This window comes from Phyllobates terribilis, unplaced genomic scaffold (assembly GCF_046119375.1).
Source record: "Phyllobates terribilis strain yellow unplaced genomic scaffold, ASM4611937v1 Scaffold_11__3_contigs__length_659146591, whole genome shotgun sequence".
Classification (NCBI taxonomy): Eukaryota; Metazoa; Chordata; class Amphibia; order Anura; family Dendrobatidae; genus Phyllobates; species Phyllobates terribilis.
Window position 1 is genome coordinate 212653544 of NW_027362771.1, and position 26099 is coordinate 212679642.

Below are 26099 nucleotides of genomic sequence, written 5' to 3' on the forward strand. Positions count from 1 at the left end.
GGTGGCGCAGACACTGGTTCAGTCACTGCTCTGTGTATAGAGCATGGTGGCTGTAACCGCACCCCTGGTACTGACTGACAGCCGGATCTAATGCTGAGCTGTTGTCAGTCAGTGCCGGGGCACGGTTACAGCTGCCGTTCTGTATACAGAAAGCGATAAGTGAATCCGCGCCGGCGCCACCCCCATGACTGAAACCGCAACGTTACCGGGGGGAGTAAAGTTAGAGCCCCGCTGCCGGGAGGAAATTAGGTGCCAGCACCGGGCGGGTTCAGAATGCTATTAACCTGCAAATGAACCCTATATACAGCAGGTTAATCGTGTTTTTTCACGTGACAGGTTCCCTTTAACACATTCCCTAGCATCGCAAGATCGCACATTTTACAGCTAATTTCAGTCTAGGATTTTTGATCAGTGGTTACATGTGAAATATGTTTAACATGTTTCACCTGTGAAAAAAATGCTGCGAATAAACGCATCGCAATTTGTATTGCAATTACTGCAACGTGTGAACTCCGCCTATTGCATATCCAGGATCACTGGATACAGATACTAGGTAATACTTCAGTAATACGTCTATGGTTTGATTCAGCCAATTTCTCACATAATTTTTGTAGTTTTACCCTAAATGTTGCAGTGTTCTGATCCTTTGCAGGAGAAAATGAAGACACATTTACACCATTTCTACCACATACGAGCTCAGTGTATTTGCCTCGCTGCCATCTGTTAATAATTATTAAACATTCCTTTGGCGCTGATGTTGATCTTTGTGGGTTCCTTCTGAGGACAAAAATGTTTCAGTTTGAAAGGTTTAAAATATGAAAGGAGTTTGTGGGCGAGGGCCGCAATCTGTTATTTGCTGGTAAAAAGCAGATTTTACCGAAATGAAAAATTAGTGTCCCCTGACTCAAGCAAGCATGAAGATAACATGACTCCTATTCCTTCGCTAATGTAGGAAGTTTAATTGCAGAGAAATGGGGCAGAACAACCATGCCATCATGACGTGGGCCCCAGCTGCACCCATCTATAAGCTGGAATGTTCCCAATGGAAGGCCAGTGTCATGAAGATTAAATTTAGTGTGCTGGAGACAATTTCCTTTATGCACACACATGTCACTTGTTCCTTTGTAGTTAATGAGGGTAACAAGTGCTCTAAATTTAGTGAAAGACCCACAAAAATGTAATGGAGTGTTGAAATGTTAATGATCAGGTGGTTTCACCTGCTTCAGACAAGTTGCCTACAGACACTTTTCTTTTTTTTTTAACTGGTTGGAGATGGAGCTGATAAGAGGAAAATGCCTCTGGACTCATAAAGTGATACTTTCTCACTAGTTCGTTTCCTTTGCCTCCAGCTGTATTCAGCAGATGAGAGCCATGTAGGCTCTGTCCCAGCCGTTGTGCTGTCTACTACCTTCTGAAATATTCTCGAGACACTTGGTGGCCACAGCTGTCACAATGGAAACTTTTATAGACTTCCAGATCCTTTCCTTTGTATCAAGTATGAATAGAAGTACATAATACGGCTGACAGAGCCTTAGGTTTTTTATCAACTCTTTATTATTTGTGTTTTTTTTTTTAATTTCCTGACATTACATAGGCTGAAGCAGCTCTCTTCAGTTGGGCAAGAAACCTGTTGACCTGATGGAAATGTGGTTTCATTGTTTGGAAAGAGACCTGGGATTCTTGATGTCCCACAGAGTTTTGTTGACTTGGTGTTATGTTAAACGCAATCAGCTTTGTGTATCTTACAGAGTTTCGACACATACCATGTACTTGTCACATACTGTACAATAAATAGGGGGCTCCTGCTTCCTGGAACTAAGCACAGGTCAGGACAAAAAAATAGCTGAATACCATTAGTAAAGGTTAATTCTACCCAGAAAATGAGACTAATGAGACAGAATATCCTGAAACTGGATGGAATGACATACTTTTCTCATTGCAGGGTGGTAACAATCAAACACAGAATGGTGGCTGTTTCATATACCAGGATGTCACAAAATGTAAAAACTGAGAAATAAAAATGAACAGAGAGGCTTCTTAGGGCATCACCTGTCACGTGAAGGCTGTCACATCACATTTTTACCCTACATGTAGCATATAAGCCAGGAAGCTCTAGACGTACAGTACAGACCAAAAGTTTGGACACACCTTCTCATTTAAAGATTTTTCTGTATTTTCATGACTGTGAAAATTGTACATTCACACTGAAGGCATCAAAACTATGAATTAACACATGTGGAATTATATACCTAACAAAAAAGTGTGAAACAACTGAAAATATGTCTTATATTCTAGGTTCTTCAAAGTAGCCACCTTTTGCTTTGATGACTGCTTTGCACACTCTTGGCATTCTCTTGATGAGCTTCAAGAGGTAGTCACCGGAAATGGCTTTCACTTCACAGGTGTGCCCTGTCAGGTTTAATAAGTGGGATTTCTTGCCTTATAAATGGGGTTGGGACCATCAGTTGTGTTGTGCAGTAGTCTGATGGATACACAGCTGATAGTCCTACTGAATAGACTGTTAGAATTTGTATTATGGCAAGAAAAAAGCAGCTAAGTAAAGAAAAATGAGTGGCCATCATTACTTTAAGAAATTAAGGTCAGTCAGTCCGAAAAATTGGGAAAACTTTGAAAGTGTCCCCAAGTGCAGTTGCAAAAACCATCAAGCGCTACAAAGAAACTGGCTCACATGAGGACCGCCTCAGGAAAGGAAGACCAAGAGTCACCTCTGCTTCTGAGGATAAGTTTATCTGAGTCACCAGCCTCAGAAATCGCAGGTTAGCAGCAGCTCAGGTTAGTGACCAGGTCAATGCCACACAGAGTTCTAGCAGCAGACACATCTCTACAACAACTGTTAAGAGGAGACTTTGTGCAGCAGGCCTTCATGGTAAAATAGCTGCTAGGAAACCACTGCTAAGGACAGGCAACAAGCAGAAGAGACTTGTTTGGGCTAAATAACACAAGGAATGGACATTAGACCAGTGGAAATCTGTGCTTTGGTCTGATGAGTCCAAATTTGAGATATTTGGTTCCAACCACCGTGTCTTTGTGAGACACAGAAAAGCTGAACGGAAGGACTCTACATGCCTGGTTCCCACCGGGAAGCATGGAGGAGGAGGAGGTGTGATGGTGTGGGGGTGCTTTGCTGGTGACACTGTTGGGGATTTATTCAAAATTGAAGGCATACTGAACCAGCATGGCTACCACAGCATCTTGCAGCGGCATGCTATTCTATCTGGGTGGCGTTTAGTTGGACCATCATTTATTTTTCAACAGGACAATGACCCCAAACACACCTCCAGGCTGTGTAAGGGCTATTTGACCAAGAAGGAAAGTGATGGGGTGCTACGCCAGATGTCCTGGCCTCCACAATCACCAGACCTGAACCCAATCGAGATGGTTTGGGGTGAGCTGGACTGCAGAGTGAAGGCAAAAGCGCCAACAAGTGCTAAGCATCTCTGGGAACTCCTTCAAGATTGTTGGAAGACCATTTCCGGTGACTACCTCTTGAAGCTCATCAAGAGAATGCCAAGAGTGTGCAAAGCAGTTATCAAAGCAAAAGGTGGCTACTTTGAAGAACCTAGAATATAAGACATATTTTCAGTTGTTTCACACTTTTTTGTTAAGTATATAATTCCACATGTGTTAATTCATAGTTTTGATGCCTTCAGTATGAATGTACTATTTTCATAGTCATGAAAATACAGAAAAATCTTTAAATGAGAAGGTGTGTCCAAACGTTTGGTCTGTACTGTATACACTAAGGCCTTGTTCAGAGATATGTGTTTCACGTATGTCATTTTCATGGCTAGAACTTGCACCCATTATAATCTATGGAGCTGTTCACATCCATTTTTTTCCAGTATCACAGATGAAGAGTACTAATACAAGTCTGTGGGTCTGCGAAATAACTGGCAGCACACGGATGGCATCAGTTTAGTTTCTGTCCATGATTAACATTGCAATGTATGGGAGAAACTTTGTAATTTATTTCTCTATACTTGAAAATCACTGTTGAAACACTGATGGTAAAACCTGATTGATGAAACTCGGATCCAAAACACTGATGACACTCGTACCATTTTTTGCATACTTGAAAAATCATGGACCTCTGAATGAGGCCTTAGTGTGCTCATAGGTTACATTTCAAGACGGAGACCAGAAGTGTCTTGCTGGCCTCTGTCTGACCGGTATATGTTAGAATGCTGCAAAAAAAAGTGGAAGAAATGTAGTAGCCCGCTCTATTCTGTTATCTGAAGTAAAAAAAAATAAAGGTCTATGAGTGGCTAATGCAATTATATGGCATCAATCAGATATCTTTAATAATTTTTGGGCTTTTTTTTATCTCTAATGTTCGATAGCCATAACTTTTTCATTATGCTTTTAACATACAGTGGTGTGAAAAAGTGTTTGCCCCCTTCCTGATTTCTTATTCTTTTGCATGTTTGTCACACTTAAATGTTTCAGATCAGAAGACAAGTGTAACTATTTGACAAAGATAACACAAGTAAACACAAAATGCAGTTTTTAAATGAAGGTCTTTATTAAGGGAAAAAAGAAATCCAAACCTACAGGGCCCTGTGTGCAAAAGTGATAGCCATCTATTGCATGTGGAGGGAGAGCTTATGTTCCCAAAAGTAAACGCGTTAAAAACACACAAATAGTCAAACATGTGGCCCGCCTGGTCTCACCTGTTGGCTTTTCTCTGGGGCTCATTGTTAGGTTGTTCTTTAACAGCTTTAGGACTGTTCATTGACTTCAAAGGTTGGGGCGATCCCTCTTGCTCTTTGCAGTGACGTAAAATATTACTGCATAGCAATGCAGCTACACGCGATCTGTAGCTGCAGTAGGGGGGATCCAGCTGTCAAAGCCAGCCGGAGTCCTCATAGAGAAGGCGTAGACGGTTTATTACCGTCTATGCCTCCTCTATTGTTCTATTCACTAAAGAAACGCTGTGTATGCAGTAAAAGGAAGCACTGCCGGGGCTTTCTTCTCCATATACAGTAGTCTAAATAACTGTTACTGGCCCCGTCCTGTAAAAAAAAAAAAAAAAGAGGAAAACAATTTTAGATGTATTTTAGAAATTCTTTGTAGTCATTAAAAAATGGGAAAACATGCACTTCCTTAACCTTCTCTTAAAATGTCTCCCAATATAAGCAAAAAAAAAAAAAAAAGTGAGACGATATGACAGTGACCTAAAAATGAAGCCCCATGTATCGTGAAAAAAAAACACAAAAATTAATTGACTATCCAAAAGATAAAAAAATGTTTCAGCTCTTTAAATCGCATGTATGAGAAAACCCCAAAATGTGTCTGGTCAGAAACTGGGGTAAAAGGCCCTTTCTTGAACTTGTTAAGGAAAACTCGTAACAGTGATTGCTTATGGCATTACTGTTCTCAGCAGGACTGCTAATAACAACATTGTATGAATACACCAATACTGGAAGTCTAACAAGAGAGAATTCCAGATGATGTGGACTCTGCTCTAAAGATTGTTGAAGCAATAAAGTTGTATTCTATCTTTTTTTGCCGTGAAGCATGTTGGAACACTTTATTCAGCTTGTCCTTGTGACATTGTTAAAGTGAATCTATCACCCCCAAAAACTCTAATTGAACTATTTATACATTCATATAGGGGACTTAGCCACTATAAAAAATTATACTTGCGTAGATTTTAGTAATTTTCTTTTATATTATATTTGTAAATTAGGGGGCTTTGGTGCATGCTTGGTGTGGCCAAGGAATCAGTGCACCATTACACCCCCTCAGTTTCCATCGGCTGCACCTCCCAGCAAGGTGATTGACAGCGCTCTCTGAATCCTTAGCCCTGTGCTCACTAACACTACACAGCACAAATAGTGTCAGAGTGTGGCGGTGCATTCTCATTTCTTTCCTGTGTGTAGTGGTTGCTCGCTGCACACAGGATCACAAAGCAGCGGGTGGTCTATACTGACAAAGAGAGATGTGAACATACAGTATCAGTGTGTGCGTGCTCTCATCATCTTCTCCTGTCAGCATTGGCCACCTGCTGCTGTAGATCCTGTGTGCCGCGAGCAGCCGCTACAAACAGGAGAGGGCGATGAACACACAGTCACTGACATTGTAAGGACTGAGTATGTGCTTACACAGTGTCAGTGTGTGCATCTCTCAGCATTGACTGCCTGCGGCTTTGTGATCCTGTGTAATGCCAGTGGTTACTACACGCAGGAGAGCGATGAAAACACAAAGTGCAAGGCTGGGTATTTAGATCAGGCTTTGTAGTGCTGTCAATCACCATAAGGACAGGTGAGGAGAATGGTAACTAAGGTGCACTGAACTCTTGACCACACTGAAGCCCCCTTATTTACGCCATATATCTGATAAGTGTTTTTATATAAAGCGAAATTACTAAAATCTAGAGTAAAAGTATGATTTTTATAGGGACTAAGTCTCCTATATGAATGTCTAAATAGTTCAATTTGACTGACTCTCTTTAAAGGTAACCTTTAAAGGTGATTGGTGCTTCCCAAGCCATGTGCTGCATGTGAGTCTGGCTGTATGATTGCAGACAGGTATATTATTCTCTAAAATGATCCATGGCAGGTTTTCCAAGCACGGCTATTAGTGATTGATAGGTCTCTCCTATGTGCGTACTTAACGATGATCTGTAGCGTTTCAGAGAAGAATATACTCAATAAAGTGTTCTACCCTCCCATGGCCAGTGACTGACAACTCTCTCCGTATACAAGACATATTCATAGTTTTCTAATTCATTCTATAAAAAATATGGAACTAGGCCTTAACCCTTGATATACAACACTCCCAATTCCATAAAAAAAAGTTTCATGTATTGTGACATTTATGAAATCTTATAATTTTTCAGCTACTTAAAAAGTTAATTGTTTTCCCCACTGTCACTTAATTGCTACGGCAAATACTTTGTCTGCCTGGCGGTGGTTTGGTAAATTGGGCATTTAAAGTCAATATATTAGGACAGGTTCAGCAGGCCCCCATATGTTATAGGTGGTCAACTGCTCCCACTGAAATGTACAGTTCTATTGGCATTAATCTAATGTGTACAGGGGCCTTACAACTCAAACCAGAGAATTTATTCAGAGTTGTTACTTTTCTAGACATATTAGGGATTGTCAATTCTACTGCTTCCCATCCACATTGATTTAACAATCTATGTACCATTTTCCCATCTGCTGGCTCACACTACTCAGAGACATCTACTATTTCTTAAAGGGAATCTGTCAGCAAGTTTTTGCCACGTAATCTGAGGGCAGCCTAATATAGTGAGAGAGACCTTGATTCCAGTGATGTGTCAGTTACTGGGATGCTTTGTGAAGTTTTGATATAATCACAGTTTTATCAGCTGATTATCACTAGAGGACTAGGAAACCTTCTGCTCATATTCATGAGCTCCGTATAACCCCACCCCCACCACGGATTGGCAGCTTGCTGTGTACACTGCCAATCAGTGGTCTGGGCAGGTTTTCAAAGAACTCAGCTACTAGATCTGCAACAGATAAAACAATGATATTATCAAAGTGACAGCAAGCAGCCCAGTAAGTGACAAATCGCTGGAATCAGACTCTCTGCCTCTAAACTATGTTGCTCTCACATGAAGTAGCAAAAACCTGCTGACAGACTCCCTTTAAAGCGGTTGTTCACTGCTGGACAACCCCAGATGAATCAATTAAGGACACAAATTAAAATAAAAGCAATGTACACTCACCTCCTGCAGCGCCGATGTTCCTGGAGAGTGACGAGACGTGTTGTGTCACGTGCAGGCTGCGGCCAATGAGCAGTCATTTGTCTGCTGCAGCCTCTACTGTTTTATCCGAGTAGCACATGGCACATCTCTCTCTGGGACCAGCAGCACAGACATTGCTGGAACGACGCCGTTGCAGAAGGCCAGTATACACTGTTTTTTTTATTCGGGTCCTGAATTGATTAAGCTGGGATTGTCCAGTAGTGGACGACCAATTAAAATGCTAGAAAAATGTTTTACCTTCTAATTCTGTTCCTATAGACTTGTCAGTATTCTTTACATTTCCCTACTCCTTCTATTCTAAATATGTTCATAGAAGCAACATCTATGCACAAATTGTATTTTCTCATCTAAGTATGAAGCGGTGTCTTAGTATGGAATGATATATGTACATCCAGCCCCTATAATGTACGGATTTGTTTAGAAGGCGCACATCATACCCTGTCATTGTCTTATACATGGGCATTACTACACCCTCCGGCAAGTTATTTGGATGCCGACCCTCCTGTAATCGTGCTTCATAGTAATGAAAGTAACCGCCTGTCAACAATCTGGATATTCTTAACCCTTATAATCTTACTTACTATTACTTTTATTTTTTTTGCATAGGTCTACAGGCAGGACTGTGAGACTTTTGGCATGGTTGTGAAGATGCTGATAGAAAAGGATCCGTCCCTCGAAAAGCAGATCCAGTTTGCTTTGCGGCAGAATTTAAGCGAGATTGGAGAGCGATGTATTGAGGAGTTGAAAGTGTACATTGCAGAATATGATGCTGCACACCAAGACATGGCATAGCATGTGACCTGCAAACACAAATATACGGTTATGTTTTTCGGACTGTAAACTGGAAACCAATATATTGCCATGTTTTTCGGACTGTAATCTTATAGTTTTGTTCACTAGTATTAATATTTTTTTCCAATAGGGTACAGTTAAACACTTCCATGTAAATAATAATTAAGTCACTATTATCTGTCTATTTTACGCAAGGTATCTTTTTTTTTTTACTTGTTTTACTGCATATTATTTTTAACGTGTTGTTTTTCTTCCAGTAAAGTGACTTTATAATTAAAGAGTCTTACCGGTGTATTTCTAAGCAAGTTAAAAACTCGTTAATATTTCATGAATTTGACATCTTTTTAGAGTGGTAGTTCACTACTGGACAATCTGTACTCTATAGAAAATAATAATCTATAATCACTACTCACAATGGCTCCGTTCCAGCGATGTGACATTGTTGTGTCACTTGACCACTGCAGCTTATCAACATTCAGTCAGTGCAGACGTCTGCTCTGATGAAACAGTTAAGACTGCAGCCATTCACGAGCACATCATCTCATCACCCACCGGGAACAACAGCGACGACGATCAGCGCTGCTTTCTAAAGGGCTCTGAATTGATTAAAGGGGTTCTCAGTCAATAAAAATATTTATTCCGTCTCCGTAGCTCAACTGTGAGAGTTGCTACACACATCTCAGTCGTAGAGCAGCGCTGTAGAAATTAAACTGAATAAATCTTTCCACCGACTGAGCACAACAGAGGAGGGGAGGGTTTCTCCAGTGCTCAGAATGGATATACGTGCTCAGTCAGTGAAAAGATTTATTCCGTCTCATGTTCGCAGCACTGCTCCTCAGCTTAGAGAGGTATGTGTGCTTGTGAGGACAGCTCATCTGACGGTTAAGATATGTCTCGAGTTCCTTTTCTTCACCATCCAGCCATCCTGACAAGTAACTAGGATGGCTGCTGCTTGAATTATGTCACAGTGGAATTATGTCACATGTTTATCATTCTCTGAGAACCCACTGAAGCAAGAGTTATCCAGTAGTGGACAACCACTTTGATAAATAATTTCGGGCATGTCCCATTTCTGAATATATATTTAATTTATTTAGTTATTTTACATGTGAAAAGGAGTTTTCAAATTTTTAAATCAATATGAAGTTGTATATTTTAGAACTATGTCCAAAATATTAGAAAAATAAATCATATTGTCCATATGTTACAGTTTGATCTGTTCCTAGTCATTATGTTAATTTAGTGTGTACTATGATATGGTGAAATAGTAATACTTGATGTATGTAAAAGAAATGTGTCAAATGGCTTTGGTACAAATACATTATAGCCTCCTGGCCCCTATTTTTGCTTGGATTATCATTTTACCATTTATTAACATTTACACAATATTTTCCATATTTTCTATGTGTACAAGTAAGGACACAGTAACTTATATCCATTGCACAACATAAGTTAACAATGTCCTGTTATTACATGGCTGGAAGTGTAGTGACCTAACATTTGAGGAAATTAAGTTTCATTGGATTATGAGCCACATTCACTATAATTAGTTGCAACATTTGCAGTCTAAATATTAAGGGGCCATATTTATTCTTTTTTTTACCTAACTAATAAATTCTGCATTTTTAAACTATTTGATTTGTGCATTTAAATTAGTTAAGAAAACAGCCCAGGTTGTAACTAGATTAATTTAATGGTTCTTAATCCATAATTCTGCCACTGTTAAATGGGTTTTGTTTTTTCTGCATTTACCATGTGGTATAAATAACTAACTTAAAAATCACCTGAAAAGTCCCAGGAGGGGACTTGAATATGCGATCCTTGGATTTCTCATACATTACATAGTATTACCGTATGTTTCGGACCATAAGACGCACCTAGGTTTTAGAGGAGGAAAACAGAAAAAAATTGAAGCAAAAAATGTGGTCATGATGCATTGTTATGGGGGAGGGGGTCTGCTGCTGATACTGTTATAGGGTAATGTCCCCTAATTCTGTACTAATGTCCCCCATCCTAGTATATATTGCCTCCCATTCATTTTCCTTAATAGCGCGTACAGTGTTAGCCGCAGCCGCCGCTCCTGCAGCAACTGAGCGATCACGTGTGCCCGCAATTAAGAGCGAGCACAGTGTTAGCTGCAGCAGGCGGCTCCTGCCTCCTGTAACCTGCTTCTCCGCCGCTGCCGCTCCCCTTAGACCTTCCGCCATCCGCAGCCGGACTATAAGACAAAGGAAATTTTGGAGGAGAAAAGTGCATCTTAGGGTATGTGCACACAGTCTGGATTTGCTGCGGTTTTATGCAGTATCAAAACCGCAGCGGCCATATGTTACAACATAGTGACTTCTAGAAATCACATGCCCACTATGCGTTTTTGTGCACCTGTGGATCACCCGCAAAAACTGACATGAGGCGCGTCTTTCCAGACCGCAACATGTCAATTTCTCTTGCGGGGACGCATGTGGATTTTCACCATAGACTTGCATGAGAAGAGGAAAATCCACATGTGTAAAAATCGCATGTGTGTTTCAATAGCGTTTCTGCAGCGGAGACGCACACAAAAACACTACATGATGATCTATAAAGTTTGTTTAATAAAACCCTATTCTCTGAAACTCTGCAAATTTTAACATGAAGACATGAAAACGCATGCGGCAAAACCGCATGTAAAAACCGCAATTAACCTAATTTGCATATTAGGTGTGGAAATGGTGCAGCAAATCTGCAGCAAATCCGCACCGTGTATATACCCTTATAGTCCGAAAAATGCGGTACCTTCTAGTATGTCTATCAGGCTGCTTATTAGACACTGCCATGGATAGGCCTCCTGCAGCCATGTCCACTCTTTGGCACTGCATCATAATGTCACAGAGAATGAGATGAAATGAGTGACCGGGATCGTTAGAGCAAAGTGACAGCCATATAATACATCTCCCCTGCCATCTCTGCCCCTTAACTCGTTCCTGGGACATACAGTAGTGATCAAAATAATAGCATTCCAATATGACTAACCAGATTAATCACTGTTTTTGGTCTAAATTATATTACCACATTTCAAACAATTAACCAGTTGGTGCAGTAGATTCTAAGAAAACCAACAGATTCAGCATTCATCTGCATGTTTTTGAGTCTTTGTATTTGAATAATTAATTGAAAGGGGGGGGGGGTGTTCAAATTAATGCCAGTGTGGAGTTCAATTAGTGAGGTCAATCATTCTGTGAAGAAACAGGTGTGAATCAGATGGCCCTTATTTAAGGGTGACGCAAGCACATGTTGTACATGCATTTCTCCTTGAAAGCCTGAGAAATATGGGTCGTTCGAGACATTGCTCAGAAGAACAGTGTACTTTGATTAAAAAGTTGATTGGAGAGGGTGAAACATATAAAGAAGTGCAGACAATGATAGACTGTTCAGCTGAAATGATCTCCGATGCTTTAAAATGGAAAGCAAAACCAGAGAGACATGGAAGAAAACTGAAGACTACCATTCAAATGGATCGAAGAATAGCCAGAATGGCAAAGGCTCAGTCAATGATCAGTTCCAGGATAATCAAAGACAGTATCCAGTTACCTGTGAGTACTGTGACAGTTAGAAGACACCTGTGTGAAGCTAATCTCTCAGCAAGAAGTCCCGCAAAGTCCCATTACTATAAAAAAAAAAAAACATGTTCTGAAGCGGATACAATTTGCCAAAGAACACATCAACTGGCCTTAAGAGAAATGGAGAAACATTTTGTAGACTGATGAAAGTAAAATTGGGTCCAAGGGCCGCAGACAGTTTGTTAGACATCCCCCAAACTCTGCGTTCAAGCCACAGTACACTCTGAAGACACTTAAGCATGATGATGCAAGCATCATGATATGGGCATGTTTCTCTTACTATGGTGCCGGACCTTTTTACCGCATACCAGGGATCATGGACCAGTTTCCATATGTTAAAATACTTGAAGAGGTCATGTTGCCTTATGCTGAAGAGGATATGCCCTTAAAATGGGTGTGTCAACAAGTCAACGACCCTAAACACACCAGTAAACGAACAAAATCTTGGTTCCAGTCCAACAAAATTGAGGTTATGGAGTGGCCAGCCCATTCCCTGGATCTTAATCCGATAGAACACTTGTGGGGTGACATCAAAAATGCCGTTTCTGAGGCAAAACCTACAAATGCCAAAATATTGTGGGATGTAGTCAAAGCATCCTGGGCTGGAATAACAGTTGACAGGTACCAGAAGTTGGTTGACTCTATGCAACATAGATGTGAAGCAGTTCTAAAAAAACTGTGGGTATACAACTAAATATTAGGTTAGTAATTCACAGGAATGCTACATCCTAAAAAAAAATACAAATTGTGAGTTTGTAAAGACAAATGCAGACTCTGCTATTTTATTTTTTTTTAGAACAGCTCAATGTTCATTTTTTGTTATTTTCTGTAAAGTTCTTAAAAATTATATACATTTCTCTTCATGTTTTGAATTAGAAAACAATGTGCAATGTTCCCAATGCATGGAAACAAAAACTAGTATGAAGATTTTGTGCTTAAAGCGCATCTGTCAGCAGGATCGTGCTCAGTAAACACTGTCAGGTGGGCAACATTACACTGATTAAAATGATACCTTGGTTGATGAAATCCATCCTGTGGTTCTTGTGTAATCTTTACTTTCAGTTTGGAGATAATGATATGCTTGTGGCGGTCTGTGGGGGGCGCTCTATCTGGTGCTCTGCTTACATATTCATCTGCATGCTCTTATGACAGTTCACTGTGCTTTCACTGACCTGCCTCCTATTTTACATAATGCATCTAGTAACCTATGGGACCAATTCTTTGTTGCCTTTGCACCTCTTTTTGTCTAGTTTTTGGTGTTTTTTATTTGCGCCTTATTCTTTTAATTTGTCCCTTTTTTAAGGGAATTTGTCACCACTTTGGAGTTATCAGGCCTCTACTATGGGCATACAGGTTATAGAAAAGTAAATCTATACATACCTGTATGGCCCATGGTAGAGGTCTGATTGCAGAGAAAAGTAATTTTATCTTTTTGGTTTTCAACAAGCTTGGCGTCCGGTGGATGCCAAGCAATGCCTGCCTATCTGATTTATTATTCCTCTAAATCGCCGCCTATCAGCCTAGTTACCATTTTCCCTCCCCCCACGTCACGGGAACATGTGACGAGCGCTTTCCTTCCTCACCTCCCGGCTCATGTGCAAAGCGGCTCATATAGACCGCGCTTGGTTTCCTCTCGGCCGGGTTTGTATGAGCACAGTGCCGCAGTACTATATTGCGCAGGCACCGGGGAATCACTGTGACTTCCGCTCCAGTGACTCCCGGTGCGTAACAAGAAGGTTTTCTGCCGCACTGTGCTCATACAAACCCGGCCAGGAGGAAACAAAGTGCGGTCTATAAGAGCCGCGCTTTGCACATGCGCCGGGAGGTGAGGAAGGAAATCACACGTCACAGCGCCCTGTGATGTGCAGGGGAGGGAGGGAAAATTGTAACTAGGCTGATAGGCGGTGATTTAGGGGAATAATAATCCGCCCGGACGCCAAGCCTGTTGAAAAAGATAAAACTACCGTATTTTTCGGACTATAAGACGTACTTTTTTCCTTCAAAATTTTGGAGGAAAGTGGGGGGTGCGTCTTATAGTCCGAATACTATATACATTGCTGTTTATGGTGGTGGGTGTGAGGGAGCGGCAGCGGGGGATCAGCGGGGCACAGGAGGCAGCAGCAGCCTGCTGCAGCCTTACCTGTGCCCGCTACTAAAGAAAATGAATATTCCCTGCTCCCCACGCCCATGGGCGTGGAGAGCAATGAATATTCATTTTTCTTAATAGCCGGCACACTGGAGCCGCAGAGCGGCTCCTGCTGCCGCTCCGCGGTCTGTGTGCCCGCTATTAAAGCTCATGAATATTCCCTACAACCCACTCCCATGGGTTGTAGAGAATATCCATGGTCTTTAATAGCAGGCACACTGACCACAGAGCGGCAGCAGGAGCCGCGCTGCGGTACAGTGTGTCGGCTATTGAACAGACTGAATGGTCACTGCTCCCCACGCACAGAGTCCCGGCGTGGGAAACAGTGACTATTCTAGCACAGCGTCTCACACTGTGTGAGGGCACATGGCAGGGACGCCATGCGCGGCTCACACAGTGAGAGTGTCGGCAGCAGAGAGGGACAGCGCTGGAGGAGAGAGGAGGTGAGTATGATTGTTTATTTATTTTTTTTGTCGGCATCGTGATGGGGGCTCAGAGGGTGCCATGCATACCAGGATGGGGCTCAAGGGGTGCCATACATACCAAGATGGGGGCTCAGAGGGTGCTATGCATACCAGGATGGGGGCTCAGAGGGTGCCATACATACCAGGATGGGGGCTCAAGGGGTGCCATGCATACCAGGATGGGGGCTCAGAGGGGGCCACTTATACCAGGATGGGAAGGGGGCCACTTATACCAGGAAGGAGGGGCCATACATACCAGGATGGAGGATATTAACAGAATTGGGGGACATTACCCCAATACCAGTGTCAGCAGCAGATCCCCTCCCCCATAACAATGCATCATGACCACATTTTTTGCTTACATTTTTTTCCTATTTTCCTCCTTTAAAACCTAGGTGCGTCTTATGGTCCAGTGCTTCTTATAGTCCGAAAAATACGGTACTTTTCTCTGCAATCAAACCTCTACTATGGGCCATACAGGCATGTATAGATTTACTTTTTTATACCCTGTATGCCCATAGTAATGGTCTGATAACTCCAAAGTGGTGACAGATTCCCTTTAAAAGTTATTTAATGTGTTCGCCTTTTATATACACTGCTCAAAAAAGTAAAGGGAACACTTAAACAACAGAATATAACTCCAAGTAAATCAATATTCTGTGAAATCAAACTGTCCACTTAGGAAGCAACACTGATTGACAATTAATTTCACATGCTGTTGTGCAAATGGAATAGACAATAGATGGAAATTATTGGCAATTATCAAAACACACTCAATAAAGGAGTGTTTCTGCAGGTGGGGACCACAGACCACATCTCAGTACCAATGCTTTCTGGCTGATGTTTTGGTCACTTTTGAATGTTGGTTGTGCTTTCACACTCGTGGTAGCATGAGACGGACTCTACAACCCACAGAAGTTGCTCAGGTAGCGCAGCTCATCCAGGATGGCACATCAATGCAAGCTGTGGCAAGACGATTTGCTGTGTCTGTCAGCGTAGTGTCCAGAGGCTGGAGGCGCTACCAGGAGACAGGCCAGTACACTAGGAGACGTGGTGGGGGCCGTAGGAGGGCAACAACCCAGCAGCAGGACCGCTACCGCCGCCTTTGTGCAAGGAGTAACAGGAGGAGCACTGCCAGAGCCCTGCAAAATGACCTCCAGCAGGCCACAAATGTGCATGTGTCTGCAGAAACGTTTAAAAACCGACTCCATGAGGGTGGTATGAGGACCCGACGTCCACAGATGGGGGTTGTGCTCACAGCCCAACACCTGGCAGGATGCTTGGCATTTGCCACAGAACACTCTGAACACATGTGACACATGTGACAGAGTTTGGAGACGCCGTGGAGAGCGATCTGCTGCCTGCAACATCCTTCAGCATGACCGGTTTGGCAGTGGGTCAGTAATGGTGTGGGGTGGCATTTCTTTGGAGGGCCGCACAGCCCTCCATGTGCTCGCCAGAGGTAGCCTGACTGCCATTAGGTAGCGAGATGAGATCCTCAGACCCCTTGTGAGACCATATGCTGGTGCGGTTGGCCCTGGGTTCCTCCTAATGCAGGACAATGCCAGACCTCATGTGGCTGGAGTGTGTCAGCAGTTCCTGCAAGATGAAGGCATTGAAGCTATGGACTTGCCCGCCCGTTCCCCAGACCTGAATCCGATTGAGCACATCTGGGACATCATGGGTTGCTCCATCCACTAACGTCACGTTGTACCACAGACTGTCCAGGAGTTGGTAGATTCTTTAGTCCAGGTCTGGGAGGAGATCCCACAGGAGACCATTCGCAACCTCATCAGGAGCATGCCCAGGCATTGTAGGGAGGCCATACAGGAACGTGGAGGCCACACACAATACTGAGCCTCATTTTGACTTGTTTTAAGGACATTACATCAAAGTTGGATCAGTCTGTAGTGTGTTTTTCCACTTTAATTTTGGTGGTGACTCCAAATCCAGGCCTTCATTGGTTAATAAATTTGATTTCCATTGATGATTTTTGTGTGATTTTGTTGTCAGCACATTCAACTTTGTACAGAACAAAGTATTCAATGAGAATGTTTCATTCATTTAGATCTAGGATGTGTTATTTGAGAGTTCCCTTTATTTTTTTGAGCAGTGTATGTTTGACATTATGGTCAGGATTTAGGGTTTCCAGATCTTTTCAGCAGATTCACAAAACATTTGCACAAATGTACTCTAGTCCCTCTCACCAGAGTGACTTTATGCTAAAAACTCTCAAAAGATGACTAAAGACTAAATACCACTTTTTTTTATTCTGCATGAAGTTCATGAATGAAATGTGCCATTTTGAAGAAATTGATGATAAAAAAACAGAGTAAATCGCAAAGTAAAACAAATGTGACAAAACGCAAATGAGGAATCGGCTCTTGAGAGGTAACAAGCAAAAAAATATGGCTAAGTTGGGAAGGGATTAATAGTATGTTGTCTAGTCGGAAAGGGTTAGGGTTATGTTACGGATCCGGGTGGTGGAACCTCTGTGCTGCGGTGCAAGGAGGGACCAGAGGGGCGTAACTAGATATCAACTCGGACCGACCAAGGTCGTACGGCGGCTCAATCGACTCCGTGACCAGGGAGGGACCAAGCAGAGGGACCAGGTGCTACTCTGGGGACCGACCTTGTATGAGAGCAGGTGACTCCCACGGGTCGGAAGGCAGGGACTGACCGGCATAGCAGATGAGCACAGCAGGCAGGCTGACTGGTGATCTGGGCAGACGGACTGGCAGGCAAGGCAGGTAACAGGCAGGAGCCTCCAGGTAGGCTGGCTGGTAGGCACGGCAGGTAATAGGCAGGGTAACAGGCAGGTGCTTCTAGGTAAGCGGGTTGGCAGGCTCGGCAGGTAACAGGCAGGAGCCTCCAGGTAGGCTGGCTGTCAGGCACGGCAGGTAACAGGCAGGAGCCTCCAGGTAGGCTGGCTGGCAGGCACGGCAGAAAACAGGCAGGTGCTTCCAGGTAAGCAGGCGGGCAGAGCCCATAGACAGACTGGCGGACTGGCAGTAGGCAGACTGTCGGGCTGAAGAGTAGACAAGCAGACGGACTGGACTAGTAGTCTGGATGGCGGACTGGACTTGTAGTCGGGCTAGTGGGCTGGACTGGTAGTCAGGCTAGCAGTGGGACCTGAGGGCTGAAGCAGAGTATCACACACAAAGCTACAACCTGGCACAGGCACCTCCATATTGGAGGAGGTGCCTTTTATAGGGAAAGTCCTCCGGCCATTGGCCGGGGACTTTTTAGGACGGTGCACGTGGCCCCTTTAAGAGGGCAGGAGCGCGTGCGCGCCCTAAGCACAGGGCCAGGGAAGCTGCGTGCACCAGCAGCAGCTGCAGGGAGGCCAGAAGACGCCGGAGCAGGACCGCAGCGGTAAGCGGGACGGCATCTCTGCCGGGCAGGAGGCAGAGACGCCGATGCTACAGTACCCCCCTTACGCGCCCTCTTTTTCATGCCAGCAAGAAATTTTTTAAGGAGAAGCGGGGCATGGATGTTCTCCCTGGGTTCCCAAGTTCTCTCCTCTGGGCCAAACCCTTTCCAATCCACCAGAAAAGAGGTTTTTCCTCTTACCCTCTTGGTGACCAGAATGTTCTCTACCTCATACGTCCTCAGCGGAGACCGGAGCTGGGGAGGTACCTGGATTGTCGGAAAAATAATTAAGCACAACTGGTTTCAGGAGAGATACGTGGAAGGAGTTGGGGATCCGTAAGGTGGCCGGGAGTTTTAACTTGTATGCTACTGGGTTGATTTGCTTGATGACTTCAAACGGGTCGATGAACCGTGGACCCAACTTATAGGAGGGTATTTTGAGACGAACATGTTTGGAGGAGAGCCAAACCTTGTCTCCCGGACGGAATTGAGGTGGATCCAGACATCTCTTAACAGCATGCCTCTTCATCCGCTTGGAGGATTGAAGAAGTACGGATCTAGTGTCCTCCCAAATAGTGGAGAATTCGCTGACCAGAGACTTCGCGGCCGGGTTGTCCACAGAAGCGGAAACGGGAAACGGAATCTGGGGATGTTGACCGTAGACCACAAAGAACGGGGACTTGGAAGAAGATTCGCTCTCATGGTTGTTGTAGGAGAACTCGGCCCAAGGTTGGAGCTCCACCCAATCGGTATGGTGAGCGTTGACGAAGTGCTGGAGGTAGCTGGTTAGGATCTGGTTGATACTCTCCACTTGGCCATTGGACTGCGGATCGTAAGAGGAGGAGAAATCCAGGGTGACATCCAGCAGCTCTCCAGAAGCACGAAGTGAACTGGACCCCTTGATCCGATACAATGTGGAGGGGTAGGCCGTGGAGACGAAAGATATGATGGATGAAGTCCCTAGCCAGCAGAGATGCAGACGGGAGACCAGGCAGAGGAATGAAGTGGGCCATTTTAGAGAAGCGGTCAGCAACCACCCAAATGATCGTACAACCGGCAGAAACAGGGAGATCCGTAATAAACTCCATAGCAATGTGTTGCCACGGGGCAGAAGGTACGGGAAGAGGCAGGAGACGGCCGGCAGGAAGATGTTTGGGAACCTTGTTGCAGGCACAGGACGAACAGGCCTTGACGAAGTCTACCACATCCTGGCGCAGGGTAGGCCAGCTGTAATGCCGGGTAATGAGCAGGAAGGTCTTCTTCTGGCCAGCATGGCCGGCTACTTTAGATGAATGACCCCAATGAAAAACCTTCTTACGATCCGGAACCACTACAAACGTCTTACCGTGTGGAAGACGAAACAGATCCAAGGGGGCCACATTCATCACTTTAAAGGAATCGATGATATGCATAGGCTCCTCCTCTTGATCGGAAGACAGGAAGGATCGGGACAAGGCGTCAGCTTTATTGTTCTTGTCCTCCGGGCGGTAATGTAGGGTACAGTTAAAGCGGGCGAAGAACAAAGACCACCGGGCCTGACGCGGATTGAGTCTTTGGGCGTTCTGAAGATAAGTCAAGTTTTTGTGGTCAGTATAGATGATCACCGGGTGCAGAGTCCCCTCGAGCAGGTAACGCCACTCCTCCAGAGCCAATTTGATGGCTAGCAGTTCTCGGTCTCCTATGGAGTAGTTGCGCTTGGAGAAGAAGCCGCAGTTTGCCATTCTCCCGGATGGAGATTTCTGGGTGAGCACCGCTCCGGCTCTGGAAGAGGAAGCATCAACCTCCATAAAGAATTGTTTGTTGTTATCCGGACGGTGCAGCACAGGGGCAGAAGAGAAGGCTTGTTTTAAAGAGAGGAAGGCCTCCTCCGCTTCGGACGGCCATTCCTTAGGATTTGCTCCCTTTCGGGTGAGCGCAGAGATGGGAGCAGTCCGGGAAGAGAAATGTGGGATGAAGAGACGGTAATAGTTGGCGAAGCCCAGGAATCGCTGAATCGCCTTCAACCCCTCCGGACGGGCCACTTTAAGACGGCAGAGACCTTCTCGGGGTCCATCCGTAGACCTGCCTTAGAGATAATATAGCCCAGGAACGAAAGAGAGGACTGCTCGAAGAGGCATTTCTCAAATTTTGCATATAGGTGATTCTGCCTGAGCCTAAGCAGGACCTGACGAACATCCCTCCGATGAGAGGCAAGATCCAGAGAGAAGACCAAGATGTCGTCCAGGTACACCACCATGCAAGAATATAAGAGGTCATGGAAGATGTCATTAACAAATTCTTAGAAGACGGCGGGAGCATTACAGAGACCGAAGGGCATCACACGGTATTCATAGTGACCGTCCCGGGTATTAAAAGCCGTCTTCCACTCGTCTCCTTGGCGGATCCGGACCAGGTTATACGCCCCACGAAGATCGAGCTTGGTGAAGATCTTCACGCCTTTAAGGCGGTCGAACAGCTCAGAGATGAGTGGCAGGGGGTATTTGTTTTTGACAGTGATTTGGTTGAGTCCTCTATAATCAATACATGGATGTAGTGAACCGTCTTTCTTTTCAACGAAGAAGAATCCGGCACCAGCCGGGGAGGAAGATTTCCAGATAAATCCCCTGGCCAGATTTTCTTCGATGTACTCCGACATGGCCCGGATTTCGGCCAACGACAACGGGTAGATACGCCCACGGGGTGGAGTGACACCGGGTATCAGGTCAATAGGGCAATCATGTGGCCTATGGGGTGGCAGAGTCTCTGCCTCCTTCTTGTCGAAGACATCAGCATAGGACCAGTAGGGTGCCGGTAGACCAGGTAAATTAGTCGGAGAAGATGGGGGTCGAGCCGGGCGAACCGGAACCAGGCAGGTCTCATGGCAATCCTGCCCCCAACGGAGCACCTCACCGGATTGCCAATTCAGAATGGGTTCATGTTTCTGTAACCAGGGTAGACCTAGCAAAAGGGGGTGAGAGAGTCCGGAAAGCACATGGAAGGAAATCCTCTCGGAGTGCAGCATTCCCACCTGCAGGGTTACGGGCTCTGAGCAAGATGGTCACCGGAAGGAGTCTTCCATCCACGGAAGCCACTGCCAATGGTTGGGCCAGAGGTTTGGTAGGAATCTGATACTTCTCTACAAGGGACTGGAATATGAGATTCCCAGTGACTCTGGAATCCAGATGTGCGGTTTCAAAGAAGCGGTTCTCTCCACAGGAAATAGAGACGGATAAAGTCAAGAACGGAGAGGATTTACTTTTGCCTAGGATGACCTCTCCGAGCGGTCCTAGACACTGGAGTTTCCCGGCTTCACCGGGCAGGAACGAATCAGGTGCTCCTTACTGCCACAGTAGAAACAGCTCCCCTCGGCTCGGCATTACTCTTTGCGAGATTTAACCATCTTGGTCTGGTCGATCTGCATAGGTTCGGGCGAGCGTGCCCGGGGAGATGCAGGTTGGGAAGCGGGTCTCTGGAAAGCAGGAGCAAGACGAGGAAATCTTCTCTCCCGGGTAGTCTCCTTAGCACGTTCTAGGAAACGGATGTCAATCCGAGTTGTAAGTGAAACCAGGTCATCCAGGGTGGTAGGAACGTCCCGGCCAGCTAACTCGTCCTTAATCCGACCAGAAAAGCCCTCCCAGAAGGTGGACACCAGGGCCTCGTTGTCCCAGGCAAGCTCAGAAGTGAGGGTGCGGAACCGTATGGCATACTGGGCCACAGTGAGGCTCCCTTGGCGGAGACAGAGCAATGAGGAGGCAGTAGAGGTCCTTCGTCCGGGTTCATTGAAGACCTTCCGGAAGGCAGTGAGGAAAGCCGGAAGATCGGACACCAGGGAATCTCCTCTTTCCCATAGAGGGTTAAGACATGCCAATGCTTCCCCGGTGAGGTGAGACATGATGAACACCACCTTGGCCTAGTCGGAGGGAAACTGATGTGGCAGAAGTTCAAAGTGCAGCGTGCACTGGTTCAGAAAGCCTCGACATAGGACGGGGTCACCTCCAAAATGAGGAGGCGCAGAAAGCCGGGGTCCTAGGCTGGATGCCGTGGTAAGGGTAGGTAGCGGCGCTGCCGGAGCGGGTGTCGCTCAACTTGGGGCGGACACAGGTGGTACAGACAGCGTGTCCAGGCGAGTGTTGACAGACCGCAGGTAGGTCAGGATGGTTTCCTGTTGGGATCTCTGACGAGAAACCTCCTGGTACAGGTCAGCAAGCAAAGGGGCCTGGGGGCCACCGGGTTCCATGGCCCGTGCAAACTGTTACAGATCCGGGTGGTGGAACCTCTGTGCTGCGGTGCAAGGAAGGACCAGAGGGGCGTAACTAGGTATCAACTCGGACCGACCAAGGTCGTACGGCGGCTCAATCGACTCCCTGACCAGGGAGGGACCGAGCAGAGGGACCAGGTGCTACTCTGGGGACCGACCTTGTATGAGAGCAGGTGACTCCCACGGGTCAGAAGGCAGGGACTGACCGGTATAGCAGATGAGCATGGCAGGCAGGCTGACGGGTGATCCGGGCAGACGGACTGGCAGGCAAGGCAGGTAACAGGCAAGAGCCTCCAGGTAGGCTGGCTGGTAGGCACGGCAGGTAACAGGCAGGGTAACAGGCAGGTGCTTCTAGGTAAGCGGGCTGGCCGGCATGGCAGGTAACAGGCAGGAGCCTCCAGGTAGGCTGGCTGGCAGGCACAGCAGGTAACAGGCAGGAGCCTCCAGGTATGCTGGGTGGCAGGCACAGCAGGTAACACGTAGGAGCCTCCCGGTAGGCTGGCTGGCGGGCACGGCAGGTAACAGGCAGGTGCTTCCAGGTAAGCAGGCGGGCAGAACCCATAGACAGACTGGCAGTAGGCAGACTGTCGGGCTGGAGAGTAGACAAGCAGACGGAGTGGACTAGCAGTCCTGATGGCGGGCTGGACTTGTAGTCTGGCTTTCGGGCTGGACTTGTAGTCTGGCTGGCGGGCTGGACTTGTAATCTGGCTGGCGGGCTAGACTGGTAGTCAGGCTAGCAGCGGGACCTGAGGGCTGAAGCAGAGTATCACACACAAAGCTACAACCTTGCACGGGCATCTCCATATTGGAGGAGGTGCCTTTTATAGGGGGAAGTCCTCCCGCCATTGGCCGGGGACTTTTTAGGATTAAAGGGGCGCGTGCGGCACCTTTAAGAGGGAGGGAGTGCGCGCATGGCCCCTTTAAGAGTACGGGAGCGCGCGCGCGGCCCCTTTAAGAGGGCGGGAGCGCGCGCACGCCCTAAGCACAGGGCCAGGAAAGCTGTGTGCACCAGCAGCAGCTGCAGGGAGGCCAGAAGACGCCGGAGCAGGACCGCAGCGGTAAGGGGGACGGCGTGTCTGCCGGGCAGGAGGCAGAGACGCCGATGCTACAGGTTAGAGAGTTTGTTACCACACTTTTTTTGTTTATTCAGTGTTTAAAGAGGACCTTTCACCAAATTTTTCATGTTTAGCTAGACACCAGATGTAATAGCGGCTGTAGAGCGGAATAAAACATTTGTTTTTATATTTCGCCTCTCTGTTGCCCTGTTAGCAATTAACTCGTTAGGTGCCAAATACTTTAACTTCGTTAAATCCAAGTGGGTGTTACTAGTTACTTTTCGCTGGGGGGCATGCACTTCTTCTCCCTGTATGAGTTATCTGATAACTTTTATTAAGGCCAAGTGGGTGTTAACTCATTAGATGTCAATACTCTGCTAATATCTCCGCAACAGAGAAGCGAAATTAAATAAAAACTGCTCTGCATTCACTATTACTTCCTGTGTCCGGTTTAACATGAAAAGTTTGGTGAAAGGTCCTTTTAAAAAAACTTCTGCAGTCAGCGGAAAAAGTTTTGACTGACCAATAACCAAGGGTCACTATGCATCTTCACTATATGGAAGAAAGGAGATAGTTTTCACATTCAATCACAGACAGAACAGTCGATATTGGACTGATCCTGGGTTACAGCCTGTATTGTAGTATAAAGCTGCATGTACAGTTCTGCTGAAGTCTCCCAATAGTCTCTGTTTTTTTAGGGCAAATTTCAGGCAAAGGAAAGCTGAAAAAGTGCTAACAAGTAGAAGATGAGCAAACCCGAACTGTAAAGTTTGGAGTTCGTAGCGGACACCTAGTCTTTGGTGTGAGCAGTCAGATGGATTACAGGTGAGTTTAATGATTTTTTAAATTTTATTGTTATTTTTACACTTTTTGGAGACAGAGGGAGCAGAATACTACTCTCAACATTGTCCCCTGCTCACGATGATCACAGCCCAAGCAGGAGACAATGATGACAGATGCCTGCAGCACCTGGCACTTGGGAACAGCGCTAACTGTACCTCTGATTCCCAGGCGCCAGTACGTGTCACAATGATGACACACAGATGTCGTCAGTGTACATGTGTACTGGACTTTTTGTGGCCCATGCTGTGAGAAAAGAACGGACATGTCTGCGTGTTTTGCCCACGGACACACGGTCCATGGAAACACACTGACGTGCACAGACCCATTCATTTGAATGGGTCTATGTGTGCAGAGTCGGACAGACTCTACCGGTGAAATGCCCGGTGGGCCCCAGAGAGAAGGAGAAAAAAAAAAAGTTTTTAGGGGCGCCCTTTAAAAGCGCACGCAGGAGGCAAGGGCGCGTGTACGCAGACCTCAACTGCCGCAATGACCATGGCACCACCACGTGCATCCAGGCCAGTACTGGGGTGGGGTAATATACGATATGGGGCCTATGCTGGCACCGGGGCCCCCCTCTCAAATACTCACCTCTCCCGTTCCCAGCAGCTCCAGTGTCTTCAGCATCAGCGTCTTTTTTCTCTGCCGTTACTGCAGTGCGCCCTCTTTCTTGAGCACTGCAGAGATAGAAGACTCGCTGAGTACACCGGACCTGCGGGGAACAGGAGAGGTATTTAATTTTTTTTTTTATGTATGCAGCAGCCAGTATGTAGTATGGAGCACTATATGGGGCCACCAGTATGTAGTATGGAGCACTATATGGGGCCACCAGTATGCAGTATAGAGCACTATATGCAGTATGGAGCAATATGTGGGGCCCATTTTATGCTGTGTGGAGCATTATCTGGGGCTCATTTTATGATGTGTGGAGCGTTCTATGGGGCCTATTATATACTGTATGGAGGACTGTATGGTGCCCATAATTCTGTATGGAGGACTGTGTGGTGCCCATAATTCTGTATGGAGGGGACTATGTGATGCCTATAATCCTGTATGGAGGACTATGTGGGGGCCCATTATACTGTATGGAGGACTATGTGCGGCCTATTATTCTGTATGGAGGACTATGTGGGGACATTATTCTGTATGGAGGACTATACTCTCCGGTCTGCACTGTGCGATGCAAGGATTCGCCAGTTTCTGACATATTGTAGAATTTACAATAGATATCACTCATGTAATATAAGAAGTAAGTGTAATCTTTAGCACTGTACTATCCCTATATCTCTCTACCATATCTGTGCATCATGAATCGTGGTATGTGTTAAAGGGGCCCACTGAGACTCTTTCGCCCGAGACCCACGGAAACCTGGAGATGGCCACCGACTGCAGCTGTGGCCAGGCGATCTGCTTTGTGACAGGCCGGGCGCTGACATCACACAGCAGTTACTACGTTAAATGGCTTGTGGCCGATCAGAGGCCACACGCTAACACCTGCAGCCTTTGATAGGCCGGCGGCTTTTCAATGTTACCGCTATGTGAGGTCAGCGCGCGACCTGTCACAGCTGCAGTCGGCGGCCATTTTAACGACCACGCCGAATATGAAGCCACAAGAGGACGCTGGGGGGGTGCAGGAAAGTGAGAAGAATCTTTTTTTTTTTCCTCTTCAGTGATTGGGCAGGGTAGTGGACATATGGGCTTACATATGAGCCTACAATGGGGACATTAATATTGGAAGGGGCTTACGATGGGTACATTATTATTGGAAGGGACCTACGATGGGGACATTATTATTGGAAGGGGCCTACGATGGGGACATTTTTACTGGAAGGAGCCTA

General features: G+C 45.8%; 1 protein-coding gene across 5 annotated transcripts in view; it reads left to right on the forward strand.

The window, feature by feature from the left end:
* Positions 1 to 10136, forward strand: part of PPHLN1 (periphilin 1) — a 260154-nt gene extending 250018 nt beyond the window's left edge. The window contains exon 12 of one of the 5 annotated variants that reach the window (XM_073652019.1): positions 8366 to 10130. In XM_073652019.1, the coding sequence (XP_073508120.1) occupies positions 8366 to 8551 (186 nt within the window). In that variant the 3' untranslated portion in view covers positions 8552 to 10130. Of the gene's footprint in view, positions 1 to 8365 lie in introns of all 5 variants that reach the window. The other 4 variants (XM_073652020.1, XM_073652018.1, XM_073652022.1 and 1 more) reach the window with 4 other exon arrangements.
* Positions 10137 to 26099: the final 15963 nt, after the last annotated feature.